Genomic DNA, 24,200 nt, shown 5'->3' with positions numbered 1-24,200 from the left:
GTACAAACATGTGGCCTGGTAATTCTGCCCCTCTGTTTAAAGAAGCCGCACACACTGCCTTTAGTGAAGTGAAACTCGTGACACCAGAGTTGACATGGCAGAAGCTGCTGCAAAGATTAATCTGATCAAATTCAATAGATCCTACTGGAATTCTCTCCTTCTGCAGAAGTTATTATATATTAGAGTAGTGAGGAACCCAGGTCCAAATCATCACTAAAGAGAAAAGCTTCCAAAGAAAGAAAGAAATTCAAATGACCTAGAGCATGAAAAATTAGGCCTGTCCTTTGGTTAATAATTAGGAAGTGATTATTACCAAAGTTATTTGTGCTTTTATTTTTAAGTAATATACAGATTAAAATTTTTTCAAACAGTATAAAAGGTTATATAGTGAAAACTAAAACTTTCTTGCAGTTTAAAAGCTGGACTGTTTTTTTTTTAAATCAAGTGGAGGAATAAATTATATATGAAATAGGGAGCCTCTACAGGCTTTAAGTGGGAGGAATATAGCAATGACAGAGGAAGTGAAGATTTCTGGCAGTTTGCAGGTTTGGTCAGAGAAGGAAGAGAATTCCTATAAAGCCTTCTGGATTTTTCATCATATTAGACCTTTCCCACTCCTAGATTATAAAAAAGATTCCCACATTTCCCTCTGTATTTTTCCCCTTCCTTCCTCCCTTTATTCCTTCCTTCCTTCCTTTTTTAACTTTGATCTATCTGAAATACATTTTAATAGAAGGAGTGAGTTAGAGATTTAATTTTTCTGTATGGCCACCCTTTTGTCCTAACACTATTTATTCACTAGTCCATCTTTTTTGCCGCTGATTTTAAATGTCTCTATTACTATATACTAAATTCCGTATGATTTTTTCTATTCTCTTCCATTGGTCAATTTTCTGTTCTCTTCCATTGACCTGCCTAGTCACGTTCAGCTCTACACACTATTTTAATTACTATAGCTTTATAAGTTTTAATATCTGGAAGGATGTATTTCTTGTTACCTTTTGCTTGTTACTCTTCAGGATTTCCCTGATGATTCTCATATTGTCCATATGAATTTTAAAATCAGTTTACCTGGTTTTTTAAAAATCCTATAGTTAAACTTATTTGGATTGCATTAAATTTACAGATTAATCTTCATGACATTAATTTTTCCATCCAAAATTAGGGTCTTTCCATTTATTTAATATTTCTTTTGTGCCCCTCAGTTGCATTTAGAGGGTTTTTTTTCTTGCAGAGTTTACAACTTTCTTGATATGTTTCTTCCTAAGTATTTAACTTTTTTGTTCCTTTTGCTTGTGAGATTTTTCATTCCATTATATTTTCTGCTATTTGTTAATATAGTATTAATTTGGGGCCAAGCATCCTTATTTGTTTATTATTTACAGTAGGTTTTCTTTTGATTCTTTTGGGTTTTCCAGATATATAATCATATCACTTGCAAATAATGATAATTTTATTTTCTCTTGTCCAATTTTTATATTTCATATTATTTTCTCTTATAATTGTATTGTCTAGTACCTCCAGAATAAAGTAAATAATAGTGGTGCTAGAAGGTATCTCTGTCCTACTTCTGACTTCAAAGGGAATGCTTCTGGTGTTTCCCCATGGCTTACTTTATACTAGCATCTTTATTTCTCCTTACTCAACACTTCTTGACCCATTCTCTTCCTTGAAAACAAAATATTTCTTTTCATCCATTGTTAAAAATGTATATTCCTCTTCCATAGCCTAATAGTCACCCTCAACTCTGCATCATCCAAAGACTGCAAACTCAGGGTATAGGAGAATGAGCAAACTAAGGGAGACCTGAACTACTAATGGTTGAAAGAATTAAAAGCTGTATTTTACCTGTGAATCACTTCATGAGCAGTCAGCTTCACCTAGAATAGGAACCAGTGACTGAAACCAGAATTGCCATTGGCTTGAGCAGTTTGGTGTTTCTAGAAGTGCTGAAGACTTAAGAGTTTTTCTGAGTCTTTTTACAAATAAGTTGTTTTTCATTTCATTAAGAAAAAAACATGGTAATTTTTAAAGTTGTAATAGAAACAAGGGTGAATTTTAATCTTTGGAGGAAAGGGTAAGAAGGAGCACGAAGACTAAGACAGTTGTTTTATCGTTGCTTTATCCCCTTTCATGGGGAGGCAGCGGGAACAGTGGAAGAAGCTTAAGCTTCAGAGTCTGACCATCTTTCCGAATCCTGGGCTGCTGCCTCTCAACTGTGTAATGTTGGTTAGGGTACTGAACAGCTCTGCTTTGTTGCCTTTCTCTTAGTCCCATCACATGATGAGAAGCTGCCATTTTTGGGAACAAGTTTTGCTCTACAACATTTACGGCATTATATGAAAAGGACAAAGGGTGTTTCCTTCTCTCGATGGAAGTAAAGACTGGTCACACTTGATGTATTTTAGAGAGATTTTCTTGAGGTGATATGGGTGCCTTTGCTCTGCAATTGGTACATCTGGGGCAATTATAGCCAGCTTCTGCCAATGATAATTATTGTGTCTTTGTTACTCCCATTTTCCTCCATCATGGTTACCTCCACAGGGGTCCTCTAAGCTAAAGAAAGGTTTCTTCCCACCTCCTTTTATCAGCTTGTCTGGTGTGGCCTTGTGGTGATCATAACACTTGATTAGGTCCCCAAAAGGCCACTCAACTCTCTTGATCTTTCTGGTTCCTCTCCTGAGAGACTTCAAACAAGTGCCCAAGCTGACCAGAGAGCGTAGAGTTGCATGGGGCATAGTATATTCACTGTGCCTAGATGAGAATGGGGTACAGGAAGGGATAGGAAGGGCTGTGAAGCAGAAAGGGAGACTAGAGAGATGTTTGTGCCACAATGTAAAGAATTTTAAATGCCAAGCTAAGAAGTTAGGAAGTTTTCTCTGAAGTGAAAGTCTTTTGAAGGTTTATGAAGAGGAAGTAATGATATGATCCAGCTCGTACTTTAGGAATGTAACTCTAGTCACAGTGTATTAGATTGTAAAGGCTAGACAAGTGGAACTTCAATTTTATTGCACATAGAATTGCTTTTTTATTTATTTATTTATTTTTGGCTGCATTGGGTCTTCCTTGCTGCGTGCAGGCTTTCTCTAGTTGCGGTGAACAGGGGCTACTCTTAGTTGCGGTGCACAGGCTTCTCATTGAAGTGGCTTGTCTTTGTTGGGGAGCACAGTCTCTAGGCACCCAGGCTTCAGTAGTTGTAGCACGTGGGCTCAGTAGTTGTGGCTCGCGGGCTCTAGAGCGCAGGCTCAGCAGTTGTGGTGAACAGGCTTAGTTGCTCTGCGGCATGTGGGATCTTCCTGGACCAGGGCTCGAACCTGTGTCCCCTGTATTGGCAGGCGGATTCTTAACCAGTGTGCCACCAGGGAAGTCCAGAATTGCTTTTTAAAATAAGCATCCCCTGGGACTTCCCTGAAGAACAAAAAAACCCCAAAGTTAGCAGAAGGAAAGAAATCATAAAAATCAGATCAGAAATAAATGAAAAAGAAATGAAGGAAACGATAGCAAAGATCAATAAAACTAAAAGCTGGTTCTTTGAGAAGATAAACAAAATTGATAAACCATTAGGCAGACTCATCAAGAAAAAAAGGGAGAAGACTCAGATCAATAGAATTAGAAATGAAAAAGGGGAAGTAACAACTGACACTGCAGAAATACAAAAGATCATGAGAGATTACTACAAGCAACTCTATGCCAATAAAATGGACAACCTGGAAGAAATGGACAAATTCTTAGAAATGCACAACCTGCCAAGACTGAATCAGGAAGAAATAGAAAATATGAACAGACCCATCACAAGCACTAAAATTGAAACTGTGATTAAAAATCTTCCAACAAACAAAAGCCCAGGACCAGATGGCTTCACTGGCAAATTCTATCAAACACTTAGAGAAAAGCTAACACCTGTCCTTCTCAAACTCTTCCAAAATATAGCAGAGGGAGGAACACTCCCAAACTCGTTCTACGAGGCCACCATCACCCTGATACCAAAACCAGACAAGGATGTCACAAAGAAAGAAAACTACAGGCCAATATCACTGATGAATATAGATGCAAAAATCCTCAACAAAATACTAGCAAACAGAATCCAACAGCACATTAAACGGATCATACACCATGATCAAGTGGGGTTTATTCCAGGAATGCAAGGATTCTTCAATATACGCAAATCAATCAACGTGATACACCATATTAACAAATTGAAGGAGAAAAACCATATGATCATCTCAATAGATGCACAGAAAGCTTTCGACAAAATTCAACACCCATTTATGATAAAAATCCTGCAGAAAGTAGGCATAGAGGGAACTTTCCTCAACATAATAAAGGCCATATATGACAAACCCACAGCCAACATCGTCCTCAATAGTGAAAAACTGAAAGCATTTCCACTAAGATCAGGAACAAGACAAGGTTGCCCACTCTCACCACTCTTATTCAACATAGTTTTGGAAGTTTTAGCCACAGCAGTCAGAGAAGAAAGGAAATAAAAGGAATCCAAATCGGAAAAGAAGAAGTAAAGCTGTCACTGTTTGCAGATGACATGATACTATACATAGAGAATCCTAAAGATGCTATCAGAAAACTACTAGAGCTAATCAATGAATTTGGTAAAGTAGCAGGATACAAAATTAATGCACAGAAATCTCTGGCATTCCTATACACTAATGATGAAAAATCTGAAAGTGAAATCAAGAAAATACTCCCATTTACGATTGCAACAAAAAGAATAAAATATCTAGGAATAAACCTATCTAAGGAGACAAAAGACCTGTATGCAGAAAATTATAAGACACTGATGAAAGAAATTAAAGATGATACAGGTAGGTGGAGAGATATACCATGTTCTTGGATTGGAAGAATCAACATTGTGAAAATGACTCTACTACCCAAAACAATCTACAGATTCAATGCAATCCCTATCAAACTACCACTGGCATTTTTCACAGAACTAGAACAAAAAATTTCACAATTTGTATGGTAACACAAAAGACCCCAAATAGCCAAAGCAATCTTGAGAACGAAAAACGGAGCTCTAGGAATCAGGCTCCCTGACTTCAGACTATACTACAAAGTTACAGTAATCAAGACAGTATGGTACTGGCACAAAAACAGAAAGATAGATCAATGGAACAGGATAGAAAGCCCAGAGATAAACCCACGCACATATGGTCACCTTATCTTTGATAAAGGAGGCAGGAATGTACAGTGGAGAAAGGACAGCCTCTTCAATAAGTGGTGCTGGGAAAACTGGACAGGTACATATAAAAGTATGAGATTAGATCACTCCCTAACACCATACACAAAAATAAGCTCAAAATGGATTAAAGACCTAAATGTAAGGCCAGAAACTATCAAACTCTTAGAGGAAAACATAGGCAGAACACTCTATGACATAAATCACAGCAAGATCCTTTTTGACCCACCTCCTAGAGAAATGGAAATAAAGACAAAAATAAACAAATGGGACCTAATGAAACTTCAAAGCTTTTGCACAGCAAAGGAAATCATAAACAAGACCAAACGACAACCCTCAGAATGGGAGAAAATATTTGCAAATGAAGCAACTGACAAAGGATTAATCTCCAAAAATTTACAAGCAGCTCATGCAGCTCAATAACAAAAAAGCAAACAACCCAATCCAAAAATGGGCAGAAGACCTAAATAGACATTTCTCCAAAGAAGATATGCAGACTGCCAACAAACACATGAAAGAATGCCCACCATCATTAATCATTAGAGAAATGCAAATCAAAACTACAATGAGATATCATCTCACACCAGTCAGAATGGCCATCATCAAAAAATCTAGAAACAGTAAATGCTGGAGAGGGTGTGGAGAAAAGGGAACCCTCTTGCACTGTTGGTGGGAATGTAAATTGATACAGCCACTGTGGAGAACAGTATGGAGGTTCCTTAAAAAACTACAAATAGAACTACCATATGACTCAGCAATCCCACTACTGGGCATATACCCTGAGGAACCAAAATTCAAAAAGAGTCATGTACCAGAATGTTCATTGCAGCTCTATTTACAATAGCTAGGAGATGGAAACAACGTAGGTGTCCATCATCGGATGAATGGATAAAGAAGATGTGGCACATATATACAATGGAATATTACTCAGCCATAAAAAGAAACGAAATTAAGCTCTTTGTAATGAGGTGGATAGACCTAGAGTCTGTCATACAGAGTGAAGTAAGTCATAAAGAGAAAGACAAATACCGTATGCTAACACATATATACGGAATTTAAGAAAAAAATAATGTCATGAAGAACCTAGGGGTAAGACAGGAATAAAGACACAGACCTACTAGAGAATGGACTTGAGGGTATGGGGAGGGTGGAGGGTAAGCTGTGACAAAGTGAGAGAGAGGCATGGACATATATACACTACCAAATGTAAGGTAGATAGCTAGTGGGAAGCAGCCGCATAGCACAGGGAGATCAGCTCGGTGCTTTGTGACCACCTAGAGGGGTGGGATAGGGAGGGTGGGAGGGAGACGCAAGAGGGAAGAGATATGGGAACATATGTATATGTATAACTGATTCACTTTGATATAAAACAGAAACTAACACACCATTGTAAAGCAATTATACTCCAATAAAGATGTAAAAAAAAAAAAAAACTACCTAACTCTTAGTTAATACATATCAGTGTAAAATGTGAGTGAAGTAGAAAACCAGAAGGAATTAAAGTTAGGTTTTATTTGAAATGCTAAATCTAAGGGAGCCATCCCTGCCTTTATTTTTTCCAGGTTAAGCTACTCAAACCCCTAAATACAATTTCTGCTCTCTGTATATCTAATATTTAGTATAAACATATTTAGAAGTATAGAGTAGAATTAGGTCTTACCTGTTCTCTTAAACAGATGAAGATGGGAAAAGAAATGCTGATTAATATATGAGCAACAAAAAGCACTGCAACAGATATTCTGGGAATTATAAGGTTTTGAGTGAGTAAAACCAAAATCAAACATTAACTAGGGCTTCCCTGGTGGCGCAGTGGTTGAGAGTCCACCTGCCGATGTAGGGGATGCGGGTTCGTGCCCCGGTCCGGGAAGATCCCACATGCCGCGGAGCGGCTGAGCCCGTGAGCCATTGGCCACTGATCCTGCGCGTCCGGAGCCTGTGCTCTGCAACGGGTGAGGCCACAACAGTGAGAGGCCCGCGTACCGCAAAAAAAAAAAAAAAAAAAACCATTAACTAATACCACTAACTTTTAATTTTTCCCTATTGAATATTATATAGCGTTTAAGATAATGTGCTTTTATTAGAGAATTTGAAATAGCTCAGAAGAACTTCCTTTTTTGTTTTGCTTTTTCCAATCCTGAATAATTATGATATAATAATGTCCTACATTTGTATCATGTTTAACAATTTATAAACCATTTTTGTAGGCATTTCATATAATCCTGCAATAACCTTAAGGCTTTGGTATTATCGGTAGTTGACAAACAAAAACTCAGGCAGGATAAATGACTTATCTAAGATCACACAGCTATTATGTGGTAGAATTGAACCCTAATCCAGGTGTTCTGCTCCAAACTAATTTTGTTTTCTTCTCTGTCAACTTTTCCTTGTGACTATATACTAATATACATTGTGGTCTCTATCTTCCCCCCCACAGTCCAAATGAATCCCTGAGACTTATAGGTGAACGCCTTAAATAAATATTTTTAAATAGATCACTTAGTGTTGAAACATTTTCATGTTGCAGATAAAAATTTAGGTATCAGAGCACAGTCATTTGATAATAAAACCAACTGGACTGATATAAATAAATAATTGGATTTAAAAATAAATGGGAGAAAAGACCAATCTCCACTGCATAATTCCAAATAATTTATATAGTTAGTCTTACCATGGGGAGGTGGAGTATAACTCCCACACCATAATTTAGGCTGTGTACAGCAGCTACCTTCTAAGAGTAAAATATGGAAAGAAGGGAAAAAGACTGTTTACAATGGAGAAGACTGACAAGCACTGCCTCAGCCAAGCGATTGAGGTCAACATCATGTTGGTAGTATGTGCCCTTGACACGATGTGATGAAAATGGCACTTTACATCAGTGATCTTCCTCCCCAAAACCCACAATCATGAGAAAAAACATCAGACAAACCCCAACTGAGAGACTCTCAGGAAATACCTGACAAGTGCTCCTCAACAAGGTCATCAAAAACAAGGGAAATCTGAGAAATTCTCACAGCCAAGAAGAGCTTCAGGAGACATGACAACTAAATGTAATGTGGGATCCTAGGACAGAAAAAGGACATTACATTAAAACCAAGGAAATCTGAACAAACTGTAGACTTTAATTAATGATAATGTATCAGTGTCGGTTCATCAGTTGTGACAAACGTAAATGTTTATAATAAGGGAAACTGGTGTGGGCTACATGAGAACTCTACTATTTTACAGCTTTTCTGCAAATCTAAAACTATTCTAAAATTAAAAGTTTATTTAGGGACTTCCCTGGTGGCGCAGTGGTTAAGAATCTGCCTGCCAATGCAGGGGACACGGGTTCAATCCCTGGTCCGGGAACATCCCACATGACACGGAGCAACTAAGCCCGTATGCCAAAACTACTGAGCCTGTGCTCTAGAGCCTGCGAGCCACAACTACTGAGCCCGCGTGCCTAGAGCCCGTGCTCTGCAACAAGAGAAGCCACCACAGTGAGAAGCCCGCACACCGCAACGAAGGGTAGCCCCTGCTCTCCACAACTAGAGAAAGCCCACGTGCAACAACAGACCCAATGCAGCCATAAATAAATAAATAAAGTTTATTTTTTTAAAAAAGACTAGAATAGGGCTTCCCTGGTAGCGCAGTGGTTGAGAGTCTGCCTGCCGATGCAGGGGACGCGGGTTCGTGCCCCGATCCGGGAAGATCCCACATGCCGCGGAGCGGCTGGGCCCGTGAGCCATGGCCCCTGAGCCTGTGCGTCCGGAGCCTGTGCTCCGCAACGGGAGAGGCCACAGCAGTGAGAGGCCCGTGTACCGCAAAAAAAAAAAAAAAAAAAAAAGACTAGAATAGAATAATACTTGGTAAACCAATTCCCTTCTTGGTGAATTGCTATGAATCAAAATGTTATATATCTTCCATCCTTAGATTGGTGTCAGAATGGGAGTTAATATCACTAGAGAATTATCTCAATATCATTGCAAATTATCCAGCTTGAGTATGAATTATCTTGAAGGAAATGAGTAAAGTTCTTTGGTTTTAAGTAAAGAAAACCCACAACATTATCAGAATAATGCCCAAATATAAGGTGACCCTGAGTATAAGGCAATTTCTTATCTTTCCAATGAAAACATATTTTTACATACATATTTAAGATCATAATTTTAATAAAATAATATATGAATTTAGAAATATTATTTCCCTCCACTTGTCCCTTTTTATGAAACAGTGTTGCCTAAATTTTTTTACATGCAACTTTGATGTCAATATTTGGCACCTAGTAGGTTGTCAGTAAGCATTTATTGAATGAATGATAGTTTGAGATCATTGAGATATATGGAGAGCCCTGGATCACTCTGAGGATCCACTGAAGGTTTTTGACCAGGAAGCTAATACACAAAGGCGGAGTGGTATTTAGCCTTTTCTCAGGGGAAGTGGAGATATCACAAATCTGCTTAAGGGAGGCCAAGGTGTGGCCAGGTGTTGGCCTAGGGGCACAGACGGAGCCCTGACTTAGGAGTCAGGCAGATTTGGATTTAGAAACTGCTGGAACCTGAGTGGTCCCAAGAGTCTCTCTGAGGAGGTGCCACTGAAGCCAGGACCTGAGGGTGTAAAGAGTAAGGGCAGAAGCTCTTGGACGGGCATCACCCAGGCAGAAGAGACTACTGTCTCGGAGACAGAAGAAGGAGCCCACTGTGACCAGAGGATAGTGACTGGGGACCTTGGAAACCATGGAAAGGACTCCATTTTTTTTTAAGTGGAAAGGAAAAAATGGGATTGACATCTAATTTGCAGTCCTAAAAAACTACTTCCTTCTGTGAGGAGAATGGGTTGGAGGAGGAGTCAAGAATGGAAGCAAGGAGGCCAGATTGGAGATGATAATTAATAATAATAATAATAGTTAACACACTGCTTACTAAATGCCCAGGGACTGTTCTAAGCACTTTACATGAACCAACTCATTTAAGTGTGCTTCCCCGTTAGCACCCTCTTTCATTCTCGAAAGTACCACACATTTTTTTGAAGTCTAGTTGCTGTACAATATTATATAAGTTACAGGCATACAATAAATATAGTGATTCACAATTTTTAAAGGTTATACTCCATTTATAGTTATTATAAAATATTGGCTATATTCACCATGTTGTTCAATATATCCTTGTAGCTTATTTTATACCTAATAGCTTGTACCTCTTACCCCCCCTACCCCTATATTCCCCCTCCCTATTCCCTCTCCCCACTGGTAACCACAGTTTGTATGATAAATTCCAGGAAACTATGAATCAGCCAATTAACATTTTCAGAGGGGCTGATAGTTGGAGTGTTCAGTCTCCTCTACCCATCATTTTCAAATCATCCTATGAAAGCCACTAACCAAGACAACTCTACAGTACAATATGAAGGTAGGAAAAGTTGTGGAATCTCATCTCTAAACTTCCTGAGGCCCTTCCTTTTTGTTCCCTTCTGTCTTAACCCTGTCTCTTGGTTCTGAGTTTATGTGGGCATTTCTATTTGTCTCTTTTTCTCAGTGTCTTTTTTTTTTTCCCTTTAACTCTCTCCCTTGAGTCTCTTTCCCTGTTTGTGTGTGTTCTGTGTTTCTTTCCTCTTCACCCTCTTTGCCTTCCCCATTCCCTCTCTCTATTCTCTTCCCTTCCCCTAATCTCATTCATTCTTTCTTCCTCCCTCAACTGGCCGGTGAGGTACTGGCATGTACAGTGAATGTGTTCTGCTTGATATATAAAAATTGATATTGACAATTTCCGTTTAAAACTAATTAAGGCTCCCAAGAGCCAGTGTACTCCTTCCAAAATGCTTCTATAGATGATTGTTACAAAGTATTTTAAATCTTTTTATCCCAGTTCCTGCCTTCACATCTCTGGAGGAAATTTACCTAGTACGCCATTCATCTAACTGGTTTCTTCCAATCCCCACACCTTCCCTTCTTACTCCACCACTGCTTAGGACTGCTTCCTTTGCCTGCCTAGTTCCGAATAGCGGCTACCAGGGACAGCTCTCTTCCAAGCAGAGGCTCCCTTGGTAACGAGCATTCCTTTGTGCTCATCCTGCATATAAATCACCAGGGAGCTTTTAAATGAGAAAAGACCTGGCTGACCCAGAAGGTGGTATTTATAAATAGTCCTCCAGCCCCCCCTCTTTAAAGCTTGTCCACCTAATCCTCTCCTCTCTCAAGATTGGAAGTGACTTGACCTTTCAGTCTTAAAACTCAGGCTCTTTTTCTTTTAAAAATCTGGTTGGCAAAAAGCTGTTAAAACAAAAATGTTCTCGGCAGGATGATGATCAGTCATGAGAGCTTGCCTTTCATTTCTGACATTTTCAGCCAAATATGCTTCCTCTTCTGTGGACCAATTTTTCACATTGTTATTATTTTAAGACACTTACCTCAATAATTTTTATTTCTTTTTACTGATAGGCTATCATGGATTTGTATTTTTATGATTTAGAAAGCTGTTCCCAAATGACTGCAGCTCTATCATGAACTAAGAGCCTTCCTTTTCACTCCTAAAATCACAGAACTTGGAGGGGCTCTAAGTAGCCTCAATCCCAGCATCACTGGATAGAGCTCTGTTATATTTCCCTAATGTATTATTTACTGAAGCTAAAATCTCATAGGTTTTTGTTAGGATTATGAAATGAAGCACATGATATAGACACTAATAGATAGTGTCTATTTACCTAGTACCCCACTCATCTAACTGGTTTTTTCCAATCCCCATGCTTTCCCTTCTCACTCCACCACCACCTGCCAACTGCCTTCTCTACCTGAGGTCTGTCCCCAGCTCCTGCACTGGACTGCACCTAAATCATATCAGACCACATATCTGATTAGGGTACATGCAGGAACTGCCTAATTGTTGAATTGGCCAAAGATTTTTTTTTTACTATATTTCCCAAAAAGATAATTAAGTCCTTAATCTGATTATTTATAAAGAGAAGAGATGCTTATATTAGACAAACCATGTGTTTTTAGCAGCCTCTCTCCCTTGTTATAAAATGGAGGAAACTTAAATTCACTATCCACTATCAGAGAGAATACTCTAATTTAAGGCTGTTTTCTTTTCATCCCCTAACAGATGGAAGAGTAAGTCCTGGTCCCAGGCTTTTCTTCGCTGACTTGGGCCAGGGGTAGTAATTCTTTTTCTAGAAGCTACTAGGTCTGATCCATCTGTTGCTTTGTGGGGAGAACCCCTTCCCCAAGGCTTTTCTTGCAGTCATTTTGCTGGAATGTCCTACTTGCATGTGAGCCTGGAACTTTAGAAGTAATTTTAGTTCTGTTATTTAATTTAAGAAAGTTTGGTGTCCAGTGTGGCTGTATTTGTACATAAGAGACTATCTGTAGAAAAAGAATAAAAAACGTGTACACAGCAGGTTGAATAAATACTGTGTCTTCTGAAAACCTTGGGCTTAAGTGTCTAAGGCAGTTCTGTTTAGATCAGCGCTCAGCGTGGACTTGCTAGAGCGTAGTATCTGTTGTTTTATTTCTCCAGTTGGGGAAGCTGTCTCTTAATATATGGAGACTCTAGAATGGGTAAGAATATGTGTAAAAAAAAAAAAAAAAGAATATGTGTAGTAATTAGAATTGTAAGACATGGCCTAAGCAAGTATGGATACTTTTGACTTGCGTTTGGATTTAGTTGTTAAAAAAAAGTGGAGTGTAGAAATATGAAACAGAGGAGAGAAAACCACGTAGGTACAGCAGAGCAGCAGTATTCAGCAATACAGTGAGCATACAAGGAGGGTTTATTAGGATTATACACACGGAGAGGAGAGTAGCACAACGAACACAACTTCAAAGCAATGGTGGGTTCATGTCAGGGGACAGTGCACAAGCAGACCAAGGGCATAGGAAGTTTAGGGTACCCATCACATTCAAGGCACACTACTAGATAACCCTTGGTTCTCTTTTGTGACTTCTTTTTATATAGCAGCAAAACTTAGAAAGAATCTCTCCAGAGGGTTAAATATAGTACCATTAAGTACATAATGATGCTAATCAACTGTGTTGTTCAGGGTTCTTCACTGCAAGCTACCAAACAGTAGGAAAGGCCCTCAAAGGCTCTCTGGTGCTTTCAGAACTGACTGCAGTTGGAGGAACAGGGGAAACACTGCAGAAAAGGTGGGGTTGGCACTACCTGCTGCCCCACCCTGAAGAAATGCTGACTTTTCCTCAAATCCTTGTGTGATTACAGCTTCAGGGTCCCAGGTGTCCAAGCCTAGGTCACGTGCTTGCCCCCAGCTGCACCATGACCAGGAGAGAAGGATCTGGATCTTCTAGTTGCTGTAGTGCAAAGCAGTCACTGCCTCCCATGGGGGAAAGGAGGCTGCAGGGTGCTGGTTTGGAAGAAGGTTTGGTTGCTAGACAGCAAAAAAAAAAAATAAGGCATGTAAACTGTATCTATCTGAAGCTCAGTGTCTTCACAGATATTAACCATCTTTCTCAGGCTCAGCCAGCATGCATGGAGAATATTAATTTCATTTTCCTTTAATGATTTGTTCATTGTTTTTAAAAACAAAGACAAAATAACTTGGGACTATCTTTTTAAATTCAGTCTTTATCAAAGTTGTATGTGTACATCATTTAGAGTCATAGTTCTACCCAGTTTCTAATGAAGAACAGCATTCCATGTGCTCCCATTCCTATTTTCTACTCCCCAGAGAAAACTATTTTCAATTCTTTCTAGCTGATTTATTTGGTATTAATCTTGATATTTCTAAATAGCACACTGTGGTGATGTCTTAATGTTTCCGTTTGGGGCATTATTTATCAACTTCCCACGATGGAAATGAGTTTTGTTCTTTCTCAACACTTTATGCTTAATCACACATACACTCTCTTCTCCTTCCCCCATCCTCCCAGGATAATTGTATTGGATCCATAGCCTGTGTTTTTATTATCATTACATCGACACTGTTTGCAATGAAGCCATGTAGTATAATGTGACTACTACTTTCTCCACCTTTGATTTTTCCCTGATGTTAATAATTGTCTTGGTTTTTTAATTCATTTGCTTCAATTTTCTATACTTCTCACTGACGTGACCCCCAAATCTCCCCTAACTGAATAAATCCTCTTTCCATATAAACACATTAGATATTCTATGAATTTCATCTTTTTTTTTTAATTTCATCTTTTAATTTTTGGGGTTTTTTTGGCTGCACTGGGTCTTCATTGCTGCGCGCGGGCTTTCTCTAGTTGCGGCGAGTGGGGGCTACTCTTTGTTGCAGTGCGCGACTTCTCATTGCAGTGGCTTCTCTTGTTGCGGAGCACGGGCTCTAGGCGTGCAGGCTTCAGCAGTTGCAGCAATGCGGGCTCAGTAGTTGTGGCTTGCGGGCTCTAGAGTGCAGGCTCAGTAGTTGTGGCGCACAGGCTTAGTTGCTTCGTGGCATGTGTATCTTCCCGGACCAGGGATCGAACCCATGTCCCCTGCACTGGCAGGCGGATTCTTAACCACTGTGCCACCCGGGAAGTCCAAATTTCATCTTCTTAAAAAGAAATCTCTTCCTAAGTGTTCTGACTTGCTCCTATCTGGACCCTGGACCAGTCACCCTCCAAGCCTGCTAAGGAGCTATTATTGTCTTGGGGTCTCCTTCAACATCACTCTAAGGACCTCTTTACCTGTCTCTTGTTTTAGATCCCTTGCTTCCTCGATTCAGTGTCATCCTCTTCCTTGGTCTTCCCTGTCATTTTGAAGGAGCATGTTACCATTCGTTTCTTTTTTTTTTTTTTTTTTAATTAGTTATTTATTTTTGGCTGCGTTGGGTCTTCGTTGCTGCTTGTGGTCTTTCTCTAGTTGCAGAGAGCAGGGGCTACTCTTCGTTGTGGTATGCAGCCTTGTCATTGCGGTGGCTTCTCTTGTTGCGGAGCATGGGCTCTAGTTGCGTGGGCTCTAGTAGTTGTGGCCCATGGGCTTAGTTATTCCACAGCATGTGGGATCTTCCTGGACCAGGAATCAAACCTGTGTCCCCTGCATTGGCAGGCAGATTCTTAATCACTGTACCATCAGGGAAGCCCACCATTCGTTTCTTGCGAAAGTAAAGGTTTTTTTAGTTTTAGGAATCATTTCCTTGAGAATTTTAAAGGCACTGCTCCATTTTTTTCTGTCCTCCAGAGTCCCTGTTGAAAAGTCTCATTCATTCTGATTTTGACCCTTTGCGTAACAACTTATTTTCCCTCTGGAAGCTTCTCTTTAACCTTGATGTTCTGCAAGTTCACAATGATGTGAGTTGGGCCCTCGCTGGACCTTTTCTTGAATTCATTTGTTTGATGACTTCCTCTCCTTGGTGTTTTCTGTTCTTTCTCAAATTCCTGCTAGTTAGATGTTGAACCTCTTGTACTGATGTCCAGTTTTTGCATCTTTACTCTCCTGTTTTTTATCCTTGTAGTCTTTTTCTTTTTCTTTCTGAAATAATCTCTCAACTTTGTCTTCCAAACCTTGTGTGGAGTTGTTTGGTTCTGCTATCAAAATGTATATTTTCCTAGAGTTTTTTTTGTCCTCTGAACATACTTTTTTTATTTAATTGGTATTGTTGATGCATTTATTGTATGATGAGCAATACAGAAACAAGAAAATATAAATATGTAAGTTAGAAGGCATTTTCTGACTGAAAGAGATAATCAGTTGACCAGTCTCAAAAGTTGTAACCTTGAGCCAAAGAAAAATCACCTAAAATACACAAAATTCAATGGTATACAATTTTTAGTACAGTATTTATAAGGATTATGTTTTTTTTAAGATTTTTTTTTTTTTTTTTTTTTTTTTTTTTGGCTGCTTCGGGTCTTAGTTGCAGCACACGGGATCTTCGTTGAGGCATGTGGGATATTTTGTTGCGGTGCACGGGCTTCTCTCTAGTTGTGGTGCATGGGCTCCAGGGCGCGTGGGCTCTGTAGTTGTGGCGCGTGGGTTCCAGGGCACGTGGGCTCTGTAGTTTGTGGCACTCGGGCTGTGTAGTTTGTGACACTCGGGCTCTCTAGTTGAGGTGCATGTGCTCAGTAGTTGTGGTGCACTGGCTTAGTTTCCCCGCAGCATGTGGGATGTTAGTTCCCTGACCAGGGATCGAACCGATGTCCCCTGTATTGTAAGGTGGATTCTTTACCACTGGACCAGCAGGGAAGTCCCTGTAAGGATTATGTTTTGCTGGTTGTTTTTGTGTTTGTTTTTAATGCTCATTTTTAAAAGTTTATATCTTCCTCTGTAGTCTTTTTTTCCCTCTAAGTTGCTTTTCTTCCTCTTTGTTTTGGTCTGTCTTTCATAGTAAATGCTTTCTTGAGTTTCTAGTGATCCTTGGTTATCTTCTCATATTTAAGAGCAGGCCACTAAAAAGCTACTTGAGAGGTCTGAACTTGTGAGTAAAGCTTATGGACTGTGATCTTCACTGTAGGGCAATCTGCCTGAGTCATTTACTGGAATTTCTCTCATATCTGTTTCTTTAGGTCTTTTATCTTGGCTGGTCATATTCTGTTGGAAAATTTTAAATTTTGCACTGTTCATTTTCTACCTCTTTCTTGCAATTTCTAGATGTGTACAGTCTGAGTTCTCATGTTGTAGACAAAAATATCTCCCCTGGGTCTCTGCTTTTTCCTTTAAATGCCTTTTGTACTCTCCTAAACATTCTTTTTTTTTTTTTTTTTTAAATAAATATTTATTTGGCTGTGCCAGGTCTTAGCTGCGGCAAGCAGGATCTTCATTGCCGCATGTGGCATCTTTAGTTGCGGCATGTGGGATCTAGTTCCCTGACCAGGGATCAAACCCGGGCCCCCTGCATTGGGAACATGAAGTCTTAACCATTGAACCACCAGGGAAGTCCCTCTCCTACACATTCTTATTGGCTTTCTTGGCACTTAGCAGTTAGGCCCACTTGCTAAAAAATAAACAAGAGTTGATAGGAGCAAATCTGAAACACCTAGAGTACAAAGTAGGAGTCACTTCAGTGCCTTGTTTTTCCTTAATATATTGATCAGAAATTGGATGAACCTTCGGGATGCTGAGACAGGGAAGATACTCTGGCAAGGAACAGAAGACCTGTCAGTCCCTGGAGTGGAGCATGAAGGTACTTTCCACCCTTTGTCTGCACAGGGCTGATGACGCAGAGCAGGCCTAGGCATCAGGGAACTGAGTTAATGGAGACCCACCAGGGGACGGGCCTCTGCAGGCATAGCACGTCAGTCCACGTGGTGCTGAGATGTCTAGTTTCTTTCTTATGTTTCTTTCTCCTACTTCCCAAAACCCACCTCGTGCTGAAATTTTAGCATTAGAACATACCCAAAGATACAAAGATCTCAACTTTTTCCTGAAAGAAACTTTGTGTTTTTATCTCCCTGAAATAAAAGAAAAACCAAGGGAACAGAATAGAAAGAAGGTTCCCATTCAGCCCCTTTCCTGATAAGAGGAGCTGGGTATGGCCTTTAGATGCACTAAATCTATTGTTCCTTGAAGATCTTTCAGTCAAGTGCACTGGACCCGTTTGGGACCTCTGCCTTTAATTAAAGTGTAATTCTGTTACCAAGGCATTTTATGAAATTTAACATAGATAATATACGCTCTAAATCATCTCTAAGAAGCTCCCAGAAATGCTTTCAATATTTCTTTTTCTTTACCAGCCCGTGTTCCCAAGAAAATCCTCAAGTGCAAGGCAGTGTCTCGAGAATTGAACTTCTCTTCAGCAGAGCAAATGGAAAAATTCCGCCTGGAACAAAAAGTTTACTTCAAAGGGCAATGCCTAGAAGGTATTCTGCTGCCAACATGCCTGAAATCTGGGCTTAGGGACAAAATCTGGACAGGGACAGAAGTCAAGACCCAGTGAACTAAAGCACTGCTTTGATAACATTTATTTTGCAACTCAGTTTGTGATAGGGTTCCTACACCCTGGCAGACTGGGGAGCCCTGGCGAAAAGAAGCAAAAACAAAGCTGGCAACTACAAGGGGCTCTGAGCCCAACAAAAGGGTTACTGACCCTGGAGGGCCTGAGGGTGGTTGCTGCTTTGTCACTGGCGTGGTATTATAACATGGTCACAAGGAAGCTGCTGGTTAGGGCCTGGTACAGTGCTCTCCATACTGTCTTGTACAGATTTGACTGGCAAGGCCACTCTGCATTGAGTTTTTACCGTGAAGTCTAAGAGTGTACATATGTGTCTTAGAGCTGAAATTCCAAGTGAAAAGGCCTGTTCTGTACTTCCATACTTCCTGGATGTATATAATTTACATCCAGCCTACTGCTAAGAAAATATTGCTGGCCCTAGTGCTTTAGATCCCAGAGCATAGGGAGCAGGCCTCTAGTGTGGTTCAGGGGACACAGCCTGAAGGGGGCTTCCATGTCCTTTCTTATGCCTCTGGCCTGGGAAGTTTCTGATGGCTTCAGTGGTGCTTCCTGGGGTAGGAAGAGGCTTGCCCTAAAGGATGGGGACATGGAGCCCTGAGACTCTGCCCAGGGTGCCAGCTCACCTGCTTTTCCTTCTTCCTTCAGAATGGTTCTTCGAGTTTGGCTTTGTGATCCCTAACTCCACAAACACCTGGCAGTCCCTGATAGAGGCAGCGCCCGAGTCCCAGATGATGCCAGCCAGCGTGCTAACGTGAGTGAGCGGGCCGCAGGAACTGTGGAGGTGTCTAGAAGCAGGAATTCCAGGCACGTGGGACTCGTGGTCCCGTTCAACAGGCAGGCAATCTAGGTTGAGAACAAGGGTAAAAGAGTATCCAGTGGTATCCGAAGTTACAGCTTACTGACTTTTGTCATGTGAAAAAGACAGTGTGATAGAATGGAAAGAATTAGAAACGTCAGATTAAACCTTTAGACTAAATTCCTGATTAACCATGACTAGCTGTGTAATCTTGGACAATGTACTTTACCTCTCTGGGCCTTATTCTCCTCCTCTCTAAATGTAGAATTAATAGTTATCTCTTACAGAGGTATAGTGAGGATAAAATGAGATGATATGGAAGGAAACTGGCATATAATATATATTAAGTCTATGCTAATTGGCTCCCTTTCCTTACTATCAAACTTCTGCTGCTCTGTACTTTGTTTGAATGGCCTTCAGTGGAATCTGGCAAAGTCCTAATTCTGTTTTAGAGGATAATATTTGGTTATAGTTTTTCAGAGACTAGCTTACAATTTTAATAGATATGCTTCCAGCTCAAAGAATAATTAGTTTGTCCTTTGTCCCCAAAAGTCAGTCAATAACTGCCTACCTACCATTTTTCTCTTGGGAAAAGATTTTAGTCTTTTAAAAGTTTTAGCAATATTGCCTAGTAACAAATTATTCACACAGATAATTGTGCAATATTGGATCATCTCTTTAAACAGGTCCTTTATGAAAGCCACATTGAATTTGTAAATAGAGGTTATTTATTTTATAAGTCTTGAATAGATTTTTAATTTGTATAATAGTACGTATTTTTATATTCCATCAACCAGTCAGATCTTGAGTTCCTTATTTACCTATTTTATAATTAATTACTAGCAAGAAGATATCTGCTGGATATTAATTACCCTGGGAAAGTACAGTGTCATATGTAGAAGGGCATTTTTTAGATTTTATTAACCATTATTTGACTTATTCTTGTCCAGGCCTGATTTCTTTCAGGTATTAACACCACTAAGTCTGTGATAACATATTTAGTTTATTTAAGTTATGTCTTACTTTTTAGAACCCCAGAGTAGTACCACTGTTACCTTTAACTTAGTACAAGAGTAGTTTGATTTGGAAACACTGAGATAACCACCAAGAAAAATGAAATTGCACACTGTATACAATACAGGTGTATTGTTTGAGGTTCTTAAGCCATAAGCCATAGAAACTGACTCTGGCTTACAGGACAGCGTTGAAAGGGTAGGGCCGAGACCTGAGAAACTCAAAAGATGCAGGTGGCAGGAACTGTGGATGGTTTCCTCAAGGAGCAGCTGTGGGAAGGATCTTGCTCAGGGGAGAGAGTCTGATTGGCCCAAATTACATCCTGTGCCCACCCCTTTGCCAGGTGAGGGGGGAGCCACTTGGTTGACCCATGGACTGGAGATAGGGTGGTTCCCCAAGAGAAGAACAGAGTGCTGTTACTCAAAGTGAGGAGAATAGATGCAGGACAGGCCAACCCACAGCTGTCCACCAGAGTAAGTTTTATAGGAAAAGATACGTCCGCAGGTTTCCATGTGAATCAGAAAGTCAGTCATATTTATAGGCACTGCTGTGTGCAAAGCACTCTAAGGGCCTTAGGTATACTGTGGATTAACACATGCTCCCTCTTATGATTTCTGAACTTGAAGAAGACCTACCTAGTCACATAAGTTAAATGTCATGTTAGACATCTAACCCCATATGGACACAGATTTTAACATCCCCAAGCCAAGGTTATAGGTGAGTGCATGTCCACAGGCCCAGCAGACCCAGATTGAAACCACTTTGTGGAAATGAGATCTGTCGTCTAACACGCTCACTCTTTCGCCCTCTCTTCTTACTTATAGTGGAAATGTTATCATAGAGACAAAGTTTTTTGACGACGATCTTCTTGTAAGCACATCCAGAGTGAGACTTTTCTACGTTTGAGAGAAGAATATGTGTGCATTTCAAGAATTCATTTTTTTAGGGGGAAGGAGGAAACTGTTTACTTTTTTCCTCTATACATTTGATTTTTGACACTTCCACCCCTAATTCCCTCTACGGCAAAACCCACCTGCGGCCACCAGGGGACCAGCTCTGTGTAGGTAACCAGATGGCTTTTTTCTCTCAAGCCACCATCTTCAACTGACCAGATTAAACTCCCAATCCCGGACCAGGGCAGAGGGCATGCCTCAACTCCTTCTTGGAGTAGACACGGGGACAAACACATACCAGAAGCTGTTCCCGTCACCCTGCCTCCTTCTTGGGCCCTGCAGGCAACACATCTTCCTTTGGCCCCTGGTTTTGGAAAAGTTCAAGTTCCTGACCCACGTTTAGTTTTTTCCTACCATTTCTATTTCATACATTCTCATACATTTAACTTGTAAAATAGACTGTGATATTATTGTTACATAGTGAATTAAAACATATGAATTAAAATATTCCTATGTCTTTAGCATGGCATTGCTTTCATCTCTCCTTTTTTTGGAATGTGAACCTGGCTCCATGATGGGAAGAAAGACATTTAACAGACCAGACAGTAGGATCACAGCTATATTTTACTCCAGAGATCAACTGATAGATCTTGTGGTTCCTGAGTGCTTCAGTTGCTGCTTTCCAAGAAGGTACAACATACCTGAACAAGACCCATGACCTTGACATTTGTCTTTTAGATGTGATATTTCGTGGTTCTCTTCCACAACATACATGCACCCTCTGCTTGTTTGTACTGTTTTTAACTTTTTCCCTTCTTTTATAATGTGCATTTGTTCAAGAAGTTTCCAGAAAGGTTAGAAGTTCTAAGTTGGTAGAGTAAGGACTCTTATTCCTAAATGAGAAACTAGAATTTTCAAAATGAAGAAAAGATCTCCCTAAACTCAACTGGAGAACAATGGGAAGGCATCCAGGATGGGGTGGGATGCTGAGAGGCCTTAAAACCAGTGGTCAGAGGAAGCCCATGTGACAGAGAAGTAGTTATATCTGCAGTGCTTCCAAGTCTGACAATAGAGAGAAAACTAAAAAGGGCTCTCTTTCAGGAACTTAGCTCTGAGCTACCAGTAGCCTTCACTGTCCTTTATAAAATACCAACAATTAAAAGTTTTCTGGTTCCTCCTGTAGTAAGGTCTGAGGCCAGAGGAGGGAAAATACACCGAGAGATGGGCTCTCCTTGGTGTAGCCCCTGCTCCTAGATTCCTGCTCTCCTTCCATCTGTTACCGCAAAGGGCCTGTTTGCATATGTGGGTGGGGAGGAGAAGCAGTACATTTTTAGTACACTATCGCCATCTTTCAGTGATGACTCCATTCTTCACATTAGATCTGTTATCTTCAAAAGCTAATTTTTAAATACCAAAGGTTGGATAAAAAAACAACAACAAGGTAAAAGTGAATCAAGCTTCTCTTTTGCTTTCCAAAATTGCCATGTCTTTTCTCAGAGTGGACCTGTCTCCTTCCCTTTTCCTGGACTATATCTTCTCCCCAGAGTCCCATCAGGGAAGGCTGTCAGGGGCCTGGACACATGCTGATGGAGAAAGGACTTCCCAGGGAAGGCTTCTCCACCCGCTTAGACCTCCTTCACTGCCCTTCTCCACTCACTCACCCAGCCAACAGTCAGGGACACACTTCTTTGCTAGCCGCTCTGAGAAAAACAAAAAGAATCGTAGTCCAGTCGTTCTTAGAAGCTTGCCATCTCTCCAGGTACATGTGCTCAGGCAAAATTGCTCATTTTATCATGAAACAAGCAAGACAAAAGAAGCGTGTGCCTCAGGCACAATACTGATCAAGGGGTTCCAAGCGTGGGTGGGATTTGAACTGATGGGAAGGATCGCTGAATGCTATAGTGGGAGGAGAAGGGAAGTGGTACAGGCCAGGGAAGAAGTCAGGCAGAAGGAGAGGGAGGACACGGGAGCTGCAGGGACCAGGGCCCTAGGTAGGTTAAGGTCAGCCCTTGTAGGGTGGGTGCTGGTCCAAATGCCTGAAAATATGGAGGGTTTGTGGATATATTAAAGGCCACAAAATGTTATTGGAAGGAGAAGCATACAGATCAGGCCTGGCACAGTGACAGCCACTGGTTCTCAGACATCTATGGCACCTGCCCACACCCAGAGATTCTGACTCAGTATGTGTGGGTCCCAGAAATCTGCCTATGGAAGCACCCCAAGTGATTCTGCTACAGGTGTTCTGTGGACCGTATTTTGCAATACTGGTAGAGGCATTTAGTGAATATTAGAGACATACCTGTGTACACTGGTGGCCATAAGATAAACTGAGATCTCCAAGCATGCTTAAGGAACAAAGGGTGGTCCCAGTTCTGCCCTGTGCCAGGGAGGGGAAGCTTTCCGTTGCTCAGGGCAATCAAGAGGACCTTTAGAGTCTTCAGTGGAGAGGACAGAAGAATCCCAGGCAGCATGGCCTTGGAGAAAGACTTGAGAGAACTTAGAGGATCTGTCAAACATAGATTTCTATTTAGAGAGTTTTGGTTAAGGTTTCCTGTGTGATGTGAGTAAACAGTCTCGTCCATCTTCCCATCTGTTCTACTGGCCAGTGTGCTGAGTGACTTCTGTGATGGAGCACATGGGGAAGCACTGAGTCTGGCCCTGGTTGGGCATGAGGGGGTGGAGGAATCACAGTCTACCGAAGAGGATCTAGCCACATTCAGGCCACACTTACAGGCCTGTTATGTATATCAGTAAGATGTCGTGTGAGGCACAGGCCTGCCTTTCCTGAGCTTTGTCCCTAGTTGAGCAATTATAAGTGCCTGCCATAAGAGAAGGACAAGGTGGGCATTTAAAGGAAGAAGAGATTACATGCAGTTCAGAAAAATCAGGAAAGCCCTCTCTTCTCTGGATCCTTCAACTCTCAGCCTACAAAATATGTTCAAGTTGCCCTAAAAAAAATAAGCTTTTATAAAGAAGGCTTTCCTTCAGTCCCGCAGGGCCTTCAGCTCCCGCTCCCTCCTTTTCTTTCTCTACAGATTCAAACCTCTCGGAATTGTCTCCACTCACTCTCTGCACCCCCTACCTCTCATTGACTCCTCAACCCACGGCTTTCTGGCTCTGGCCTGTGGCTTCCTCTCCTTCGAGGCATCAGTGAACTCCACTGAGCCACTGCCCCCGTCCAGTCCTTCTTGCTTTATCTGCTGGGACTCTGGGAGCCCCTTTGCTGAGTGTCTGTTCCTTGCCCCTTTGCAGGCTCTTCATTTTCCTCCAGCTGCCTTGTCCCTAAAATGTTTGTTGGTGGATTTGGGATTTTTTTTTTTAGCTATTATATATTGAGAAAATGCTTGTGCAAATTCTTCTTCTTTCTTTTTTTGGCCACACCTCGCAGCATGCAGGATCTTAGTTCCCCAACCAGGGATCAAAGCCATGCCCCCTACAGTGGTAGCTCGGAGTCCCAACCACTGGACCACCAGGGAATTCCCAC

The 24,200-nt window shown here is 40.9% G+C and overlaps 1 protein-coding gene across 2 annotated transcripts in view; it reads left to right on the top strand.

The window, feature by feature from the left end:
• The window catches only part of PDE6D (phosphodiesterase 6D), a 52,221-nt gene extending 30,978 nt beyond the window's left edge, over nt 1-21,243 (top strand). Inside the window, exons 1-5 of one of the 2 annotated variants that reach the window (XM_033425411.2) lie at nt 10,454-10,581; nt 17,157-17,245; nt 17,796-17,921; nt 18,659-18,764; nt 20,648-21,243. In XM_033425411.2, the coding sequence (XP_033281302.1) occupies nt 17,164-17,245; nt 17,796-17,921; nt 18,659-18,764; nt 20,648-20,729 (396 nt within the window). In that variant the 5' untranslated portion in view covers nt 10,454-10,581; nt 17,157-17,163 and the 3' untranslated portion in view covers nt 20,730-21,243. Of the gene's footprint in view, nt 1-10,453; nt 10,582-17,156; nt 17,246-17,795; nt 17,922-18,658; nt 18,765-20,647 lie in introns of those variants that run through there. The other variant, XM_004262597.4, reaches the window with a different exon arrangement.
• The last annotated feature ends 2,957 nt before the right edge of the window (nt 21,244-24,200 follow it).

The sequence above is a fragment of the Orcinus orca genome, chromosome 7, assembly GCF_937001465.1.
Source record: "Orcinus orca chromosome 7, mOrcOrc1.1, whole genome shotgun sequence".
Lineage (NCBI taxonomy): Eukaryota > Metazoa > Chordata > Mammalia > Artiodactyla > Delphinidae > Orcinus > Orcinus orca.
The sequence above is the reverse complement of the archived record's forward strand: the minus strand, read 5'-3'. Positions and strand labels throughout refer to the sequence as shown.